We start from the raw sequence: 9638 nt of genomic DNA, 5'->3' as shown, positions 1-9638 counted from the left end.
GCCCAACATGACTACAGCAGTTCCAGCAAGCGTCTCCAGCCGCCATCCAGATGATTTTATGAGCGTCCTGCTGCAGCACACCTGCATTAATATCTGGTGAGCACATCTTCAGGTTCTACAGAGATGGAATTATGAGCTATTAATTTGATTCAGGTGTGTTTGACCAGGGATGCATTTATAAGCTGAAGATTTTAAGAGAAGGAATTCAGGTGAAATGTAACCGGAGAGCAGATGATGTACATGTGCATTAACACTAAAATTTCTCCAACCAAATGTCACTTTACTTTCTATCAGGAAGCAATGTTGTAGTCGTACAAATCTCTCTGTCTGTGTTTTGCTTGTGAAGGTTTAACTGCACTACAAACGTTATTCCAAAGGCAGAGTCGGTCAAAATAAACTCTTCCAGTCTAGTAATAAACTGATCAGTCAGATTGTAGCAGCAGTTGAACACACTCTCCTTCACTTAGCTCAGACACAGAGAAAATAAGTCTCAACTGAAACTAATTATCAACATAGAGGACAATTATTCTGAGGGAGCAGTTATTGATCTATTTAATTAAGTAATATGTGGACCTAATTCTGTTTGTGTTTTTCCACACCCTCCTGTCGGCTGCCTTCTGAATTATTTGCATTCATTGAGTTTTACAGAACAACTCAATGTGCCGAGCTTGGATCCGCTTTTAGGTTCTCTTCAGACAGTTGTGACAATCTGAAGCTTTTTTCTCCTGTATTTATTCACCCAGACAACAACAGAAACATGGAAATGCTCCGACTTTATGGTGCCAAAGTTATGACTGATCAGAAGATCTGAAACTCTTGGTTTGCAATAGAGGAAGTATCAGAAGATGTCATCGCGTGTTTATAAAATATTGTGTGCAATAATGAAGCTGCTGATGAGGCTGTTGAATACTTCAGTTTTCCAGGGTAAAAATAACCCACATAAATAAAAATACTTCACTGTCAGCTTCTAAATGTGTTCCTATTTTGAGGCCCTACTGATTTCTTGCATACTTTGTTAAAAAGGGATTCATGTCTTTTAACTTAATCACATTAAATCCAGAAGTTGGAAAGTAATAGACTAAAACACATTTACGATTTCTAAAGGAGTCAAAAAGGCAATACTTTTCACTGAAACAGCCTCTACATATCTTCCTCTTTTTTTTAAGTGGGTTTTTTTTGTGTGTCTCTGTGGGAAAACCCTTGACCTTTAACAATAAGAAGGAACTGTGGTCTAACTATATACAGCACTGCGTCTAAAAGAGTTTATATAGCAGCTGCTATGTGGTTATTGGGTATGTTGAGCAGCAGAAACCACATAATTATTGGTTTCGGTCGGGATGGAAACAAATCATTCTCTCCACATGCATTAAATGTGTTTAGACGTGTTTTTTATTTTTATTTTTTGTTATAGTAAAGTATAGATTCTATTAGAAAATGTATATAACTTTACTTTTAGATAAAAAAAAGGCTTGTCCTTTGCACTGTTTCCAAAGCAGACCCTCTCACTCCACACTTATTACCTTCACTTGATTCACTTTACTTTGACTTGAAGATTTTGTTGGAGTGATCTGACTATATCTTTCTACATACTGCATATGAATTTGATCTGTTTGTCCACTAAAGTAAATATTGACCTGATGTTAAATTAATTAACCCCCAGTGTTTTGTTTTTTCTGAAAGAACTTCACAGCTTAAGAAAGCAGAAAATTTGAACTTTAAAATTAAAATGAACACCCTTCAGGTGGAGCGTCTGCATGCAGGACTATGGATGAATCCCAGCTGGAACATCCCACCTTGTAGGTCCCGGGTCTGACCCAGAACCAGAAGTTTAATGTCTGTGATGTTCACTTCACAATCATCTCTAAATCCTCTTAAATCTTAAAGAAAGCAGCAGCTTCCTGCAGCAGGATGATTAAACTTTTCTGACCAGAACACGGCGATGAAGGCGAGCCTCCTCTTAATCGTCCCGACAACAGGAAACCCTTCCAGCTTCAGGAGGTTTTAAAGATTAGGAAGCTCCGCTGCTTCATTCAGCCGCGAATGAAAAGCGAAGATAAGCTCCTGCAGTCATCTGAAGGAGGGGATCTCAGCAGGGACAAAGGTGAAGAGAGAAAACATGCAAACAACAAATCAGGAAAAGAGCATTTCAGAGGCATCACAGAGACACTGACAACATCATTACTGTTAAATCACAATCAGGGATGCAAAGGTCAGGATCTCCTCTCTGGAACAGAACCAGAACCACAACCACAGGATGGAGGAACCAACACTCTGCAACATCTCTGACAAAATCAGAAAAAAGTCATAAAACACTGAAATCTTAAATTCTAAAAGTCTCTTTGGTTTGAAAATGTTTATTTTATTTATGATCTCTACAGAAAAATAAAAAAAACATCTGAAAGGTGGTCAGACTAAAATAATGAACTTTAACTACAGGAATCTTGAAACACATGTTTTAGTTTACTGATATTTAGTCGGACTGTTGTTGGTTTTTAGATATTATTTTCTTTCTATATTTATTTTTACTAATTTATTAATCAGAACACATCAAACCAGAACTCAGTTTTTATATAGATACATTTTAAACAAAAAAAATGCTTTTAAAAACATTTTCTGACAAAAACTAAAAATGCCAAACAAAATACACTGAAAGTACTTTGATGATGGTGAGACTTTTAAGATATAGAAATATATTATGCTTACAATATATGTAAGAATATGTAATATATGTAACAATGATACCAAAAACACTTTTTGAAAATAACAACTTTTAAAAATGTTTATTTATTCATCTGGAGTAATATTTTAATCTTAAATGTAATATTTTTATGAGCTGTAAGCAGAAAATGATTATGATTGAAATAAACAAAACAGCCTCTATGTATAATTAACCTATTCAATGTGTTTACATTATGAATTATGTTCCTGAAATTAACGAATTTTCCAATAATATTCAAATTTTTTGAATGGAAATATAAGAATTTAAGAGTTAGAGAGTTGTGCTCTTCATTTTGTGTTTCCAGTTAGAAATACGAGGCTTTGGGTGCAAAGGAGAAGCAAAGAGTGGAAGACGGTGGCCGGAGATGTTTGCAGATGTTTTCTGAGCAGCTTCCAGCTCTTTCTGCTCTCGCTGTTTGCACCGACTCCCAGTGAAGAGAAGAAGCCGTCAGTCAGAGGCGTCTCTGAAATGAATGAAACAGAAAGAGATTCTTTAATATGACAGCAGCTGAGGGTCTTTTTTCCTCCACTAAAGTCCTGAATAATTAAAGAGCAGAGCTGCTGCCGACACTTCGCTTTAAACGGCTGCTAAATTAAACATGGACTACAGTTCTTACAGTGACAATAGGGAGCCGCGTGCTGCTCCGACTGATTTACAGGAACAAACACTTGTGAAAGTGCAGGAAAACAGTTTCATCAGATCAGGCCTTAGTGGAGGAATGTTCCCACACAATGGATCATTATCTGACGGCTGCATTCGGAAAACAATTCAGACAACAAGAAGGTTTCATTTGTCTTTGTTGTAACGGAGGTGAAAAATTAAGCACAACTAACGATTATTTTAGTATTCGTTAGTTGTGATTATCGATTAATCGGATAAGAAATTGACACATTCTGCAGATTTTTCATCTAATTGCTTCTGTCTTTTTTTATACAATATTAGAAATACATTTAAAGATTTAAGCAAACAAATAATTCAATGCCCTTTTGAATAAGAAAATAAAAATTGTACTGCCTACATTTTAATATCGTAAAATTTGCAACAACAAATGCATTTTCAGCTAATAAAATTCTCCTAACGTGTGTAGAAAACATTTACAGGGAAAGGTTTTAAATGCAAAATGTAAATAGTTTTAAATCAATCAAACAATCAATCAAGTTTATTTGCATAGCACATTTCAGCAACAAGGCAGTTCAAAGTGCCTTCTAAAGTTTTAATACAGTTTTTGCTTAATTATTGTTTTTAGTATATCGTTCAACCAGCAAATGGCCTTTATTGAGTCTGTATGATTACTTTAGTAATTGTTTCAGTACAATTAATTCTATGAATCATTTCAGTCCTACACAGAATCACTAAGATCTGCTGAAAAACATTGAATCACTCTCTAAAACAGGAGGTTTGTGTTCCTGTGGTTTAACTTGAATCCAGCTGTGATCCTGCTGATAATAACCTGAATTTATGGAAAACAAACATGTTTCCTGAAGTAAACCCAGAGATGGAGAGTTGGCATCCAGCTTGTAATCTGGGCGTTAATCCACCACCGTCCTGCTCTCTCTGTTTGTCTCAAGAACCAAATTAAAGTCACTTCAGCCCGTAAGCAGCTTTGAAGAGTGAAGCTCAAAATACCTTTCCTCTGCCGCCGAGCCAAGATCAGACCGCTAAAACCCGCAGATTAACTCCGGCTCATCTGGACGGCACGAAAGGTGCCCACATGTTGATGAGGTTCAGATCCCGGCGGCCCGGAGGTCAGCATCACCACATCATTAAGAGCAGCAGCAGCAGCTGGTCTGGGGACAAACAGATCCTTATCACCTCCACCCAGCAGCTCAGAACAAACCGGACTGGATCAGAACTCTGACTCAACAAACCTCTGGACATCCTGGAAATGATTTTATTGCTGTTCTCGGTTAGTCATGATACTTTACCACAGAAATAAACAGAGAAATCTGTTAATAGATTCTAAATGCCTGAATGGAGATCTCTTCTCACTTTTCATTTACGCTTTAGCTAAGCACATCGTCTTTTCTCAGTACTATATTCTATTTTTTTTCTTTCTGGTTCAGTTTGAGTCCAGGTTCAAGAAGGAAACACCAAATTTCAACAGAACCTCCACACAAAACCTCTTAAGATCTTCTACATGTCTTACACTAATCGTGTTTGGGTCGTCTCTGGATCAGTTCTGATCATTGGATCAGTTTGTACCAGAAATGGTTTATCTGTGGTCTGTTTTCTTCCAGCACTGATATAAATATTTTGTACCTTGACGATGATGGGAAGGAGAAGCAGCTGTCGTCAGGAACAAAACTGAAGCATCTTTTCTTCATTAGATGTTTTAATCCCTACGTCTGGCCTCACAGTTGCGGTGTTTCCATCAAATAAGAAACACAATTAAAATCAGATGTGAATAAATTTGTTCACACAATAAGTCAGTAAAAAACATCATCGTCCAACTACTTCCCGTTGCTTTCTTCATGTTTCTGCCAGTAGTAACATCCGGCTGTTGATCATGTGACTAGTCTGATGCGAAAAAAGTGTTAAATTGCATTTTTACGAAATACACAGATTTTGATGCAGCGAAAAAACCACCTTATCCAAGCGCAAAAACATTTCATTAAAAATTCTGCAGTTTTCCAAAGTTGGCATTAAGCAAATGTATTTTCATAGTTCCAGTTTCTGCATTTACATTGTCAATGGAAACGCAGCTCACAATTCTAGGTTGTCTTCTGTGGTTCTCAATAATGTCTGACCTCTGGTGTGGTTTCATCATCCGGCTGTTGTTTCTTCATTGTTGTTTTCTGTTTTCTGCAGATTGTTTGTTGCAGCAAAGATCCAAACAGCAGTTAATGATGGGAGTCTCAGCGGCGCCGTGGACACCAGATCCCGTCTTTGTTTCCTCTGCGGAGGCTTCGGGCTGGACGCTTCAAACTGGCATGAAAAATTCATCAGCTCCATTCAAACTTTTGCTTCTTTTTTATTATTTCTGCATCGTTAAAGGAGTTTTTATGAGCCTTTTGAGAAGAACCAGAGCCTCTGGCAGGTCTTTTTGTGTTTAAAACCAGAGTTGAATTTGATTTAAAGCTGAGTTGGAGACAACAACCCGAGCAGATCACACAAGCACAGAGAAACAAGTCTCAGAGGAATCAATATATGTCTAAACTAGCAAAGATTTCAGCTTCAAATGATCAGAATGAACTAACTTCAAATAAGATGAAGGTTTAAATCTGAACCATCTCGACCCGTCTGCAGCTGATGGAGTTTTCAGAACAACACGGATCCATCCTCTGTTATCCCGTCTTTATTTCCACTGGAATATTTTCCCATCAGCTCAACATCACCTGAGATTCTGATCCGAGGTCAGCGGCGGCTCCTGTTTCTGTCTCTGTTTGTGTTGGTGCCCACAGCTAGGAGGGGCCCGGGGCCCCCGAGGCCCTCAGGTGTCGATATCTGAGCGACAGGAAGTCGCTGTGTTTCAGGGCGAGGTAGAGGAGGAGGATGAAGGACAGCAGCTGCATAAATACTGCCATCCTCCTTTCCTTCCCATCAGCCACCTCTGCTGCGGTGATGCTGACACCTGATCAGGTCTGATGTCACCGCGAGCAACGGAGAGCCTGAAACAGAGACGGGTCGGAGCCGGTCCAACGGGACGCACCTCCAAGGGTTCAGGGACGAGCGAAACGGAGAAGCAGCTACATAAACAGAGAAACGATGGAGAACACAGCAAACAGCAACCCGGCACCAGGATCCAACGTTTCCATGTGTTCCTGTTGATCTCTAGGTGTTTTACTGGGATTCTTCCACACGTGTGAATTTAGTAAACGTGATCTCTGTATAAATCCAACTCTTCTCTGAAGGCCGCAGAGGTTTGTTAGAAACCATTAATGAACAAACAGCATCATGAAGGCAGAGGAACAGCAGACGAGATGGAGAACGTTGTGGAGGAGTTTAAAGCAAACTTAGAAGATTAAACAAAGCTTTGAACATCTGATAGAGCGCCGATCCATCATCTGAAAATGGAAAATATTTAGCACAACTCCAACTGTACAAAGATATGACATACCATCAAAGCAGACAGACTGGACAAGGAGATGATTACTGAATTTTTCAGACTATAAGCAACACTTTTTTTCAGTACCATGGCTAGTTTTGTGACTCATAGTCAGGTGTGACTTCTATGTTTTTCTTCCTCTTCATGATGCATTTTTTGACTGATGCATTAAATGTAAGTTGATACTGAACCAAGGATGAAATGTTGCCACCTGCAGCCATGAAAAAACGTGATCTGCACATGGATGCTTGAAGTACGTCCAGCAAGGAGAGGTCAATGGTGCCGATACATCTCCATGCTTTGATAATTGTCAAGGAGATAAATATGAAAGATTTCGCAGGCGGGGCTTCTTGGTGTTATCGCTTCATGCAATGTAATCGCCTCTCTGAGAAATGGATACTGGTGTGTCAGAGACTGTCAGCAGATTTCCAAGCCAAAGGCAACAGTTTCTGTAAGGTCATTGAAAAGAAAGTAACTAAACACAATGTGTTACTGGAAGCTTGTCAAAGGAGATCAGAAGATGGAAGAAATCCTGTCAGAAATAAAACTGAGCGACTGAGGTTGAGTTATTGCACAAAGAAAGGTTCAGATGTGTAAAGCGGCTCAGCGGGTCGAATACTTTTGTGATGCACAATAAATACTGACAGCAGGACACACAGAGTGATGGAGAGAAGCAGCTTCAGAAACACTGAAGTTTACAGAAACTTCTGCAGATGCCACTGAGATCTTTACTACTCAGACCATCAGAGTTTTTGCAAAGGCGACAGAGCAGAAGCACAGGGACATCGGGTTCCTGAGGGGCCCCTAAGGGCCCCAACAACACTCATTAACACCCAGATGAACATGTTTTTCTTTAATTACAAAGCGTTTTAGTTTCTGCAGGCAAGTTGAGCTTCGTCAGATAAACGATGAAACAATCTGAACAAAGTTTTTTTTCAATATTTATCCCATCTCTTGTTGTCCAGGGCATAAACACACATCAGGATGTTTTAATTTCATAATTAAGTGATTCTGAAGTCTGTCAGCTTCATGTGAAACCACCACAGAAACATTTCTGTGGGTTAAAAACAGACTGAATGATTCGATTTACAATTTCCTTCGGTCTGTAGGTCCTCAGAAAACATTTACTCCAGGAAATAGACATCTCCCCCAGTCTTATTATAGCTTGTTAGTTTTTAAGATGCAAACAAATCCTTTATTTATCCAGGTAAGGTATAGAATAAATAAGCAGTGCTCTTTAGATCTATTATTCTCTAACAGTGTTTAGCATTTAATAAACAATGTGAGCTGGATTTAGAGCAGAGTTCTGCAGACTGACTGTAAAATCTCTGACCTCTCACCAGAAGTCCCAGAAACACTCTTGTTGTTTCCGACTTTAATCACAATTTGATCTCCTGCAGCTTCCTGACAGATTAATCATCTCCTCGCAGCTTCAACACAAATTAACCACCCAGTCCTCGTGCTAATTTTAACCGTAATCCTGCCGTTGATGGACGCAGCCGTCGGACCTCTGAACAACTTGGAACAACTCGGAGGGTCCGTGCTGTTTGGATTATTTTGGATTAAGATGCAATTCCCTTTTTAATCTCCCTGCTTGAAGATTGAGCAGTGACACTTGGAAATCCTCGTCCGGATGCTCAAACTTTCTGATCACCGCTTTCACTCACCCCAAACCTTCTGTCAGAAGATTATCTGCTGTCGAGGATCTGAAGAACTGCTCTGAACATGAGCGTCTGCTGCTGCTTCTGGTCTTTGTCTGAGCTGATCTGATCTGATCTGCCGTTTCAGGAACTCCTCAGGGCTCCATCTCCATCTCAGGCTATTTTTATTCTAGCGTAGCCCAGGCCTGGTAGACTCAGCGGATCCAGAAAATTAATTCAATTACCTATGTAAGAGCAGGTGGATATAAAGGAATGAATGTTTAAGTAAATCTGTAAATGTTAACAAGTAAATTATTCAAATGAACACAAACCAGACGGTAAAGTTTGAAGCATTTAGATGTAGTGTCTCAGAAAATTTACCAAAGTTTTAGCTGAGAGCAAAACATTTCAACTCAAATGTATCAAAGGTTTCATACAGAAAAGAAAACCTTCAAATATGAATTCCTTTGTTTTCTGCTGTTTTTTATTATTATATATATATATATATTACAGATTCCTTAGATTAATTTTCCAGTGTGAGCTCAGATATGATGTAACTGACAGTAATCTTCATCCGGCTCTCCGTTCTCTCAGGCTGAAGCCGTCTGCTGCAGCAGATCTAATTTACTTTTACAAACAAACTAATCAACGTAAAAGGTCCAGTTAGACGTTAACGGCCCGTTAACCGTGAATTTTGTGATCAGGAAAAGGAGCGAAGGTTACAGAAAGGACTGGAGACGTCCTGTAAAGCAGAACGAGTTCAGCTGAATGAGATTTATGTCCTCTGGTTCTGGTACTGAACAGAACCACAAACAAGAAAACATCTAATTAAAGGAACGTTTTACTGATGATCACATCAGGAATCTGTTTCAGATCTGTTTAAATCTGAAACCTAAAACTGGCTTAGACGTACTCAGAAACAGCAATAATGTAAGTATATTATGGCTGCAACTAATTATTGATTTAGTTATCAATTTATAAGCTATGAATTATTTGATTATTCAACTTTTAAATGAAGAAAAAAATGTCAAATTCTGCAGGTTTGTCATTTAAGCATTTTTCAATACAAAATTAGGAAGAGATTATATATATTAATTAGAAAAGATACAAGTAAATAATTAAATTCCTTTTTTAAACAAGAAAATAAACATTTTATTTTCTAAAACGCAACAACAGCATTCATTTAGTGTATGTTTGGTCATTTGTAGCAAATCTGCAGCTGAAAAGATATTTC

The 9638-nt window shown here is 38.5% G+C and overlaps 1 protein-coding gene across 2 annotated transcripts in view; it reads right to left on the bottom strand.

Annotated features, from left to right (window-relative positions):
* Positions 1–2338: 2338 nt before the first annotated feature.
* Positions 2339–9638, bottom strand: part of gtdc1 (glycosyltransferase-like domain containing 1) — a 32785-nt gene continuing 25485 nt past the window's right edge. Inside the window, exons 12-13 of one of the 2 annotated variants that reach the window (XM_028024126.1) lie at positions 4346–4506; positions 3048–3182 (exon numbers count right to left, since the gene is read on the bottom strand). In XM_028024126.1, the coding sequence (XP_027879927.1) occupies positions 4472–4506 (35 nt within the window). In that variant the 3' untranslated portion in view covers positions 3048–3182; positions 4346–4471. Of the gene's footprint in view, positions 3183–4345; positions 4507–9638 lie in introns of both variants that reach the window. The other variant, XM_028024125.1, reaches the window with a different exon arrangement.

Source organism: Xiphophorus couchianus, chromosome 7 (genome assembly GCF_001444195.1).
Source record: "Xiphophorus couchianus chromosome 7, X_couchianus-1.0, whole genome shotgun sequence".
In the NCBI taxonomy this organism is placed as follows: Eukaryota; Metazoa; Chordata; class Actinopteri; order Cyprinodontiformes; family Poeciliidae; genus Xiphophorus; species Xiphophorus couchianus.
This window is presented reverse-complemented; position numbering and strand designations above follow the sequence as displayed.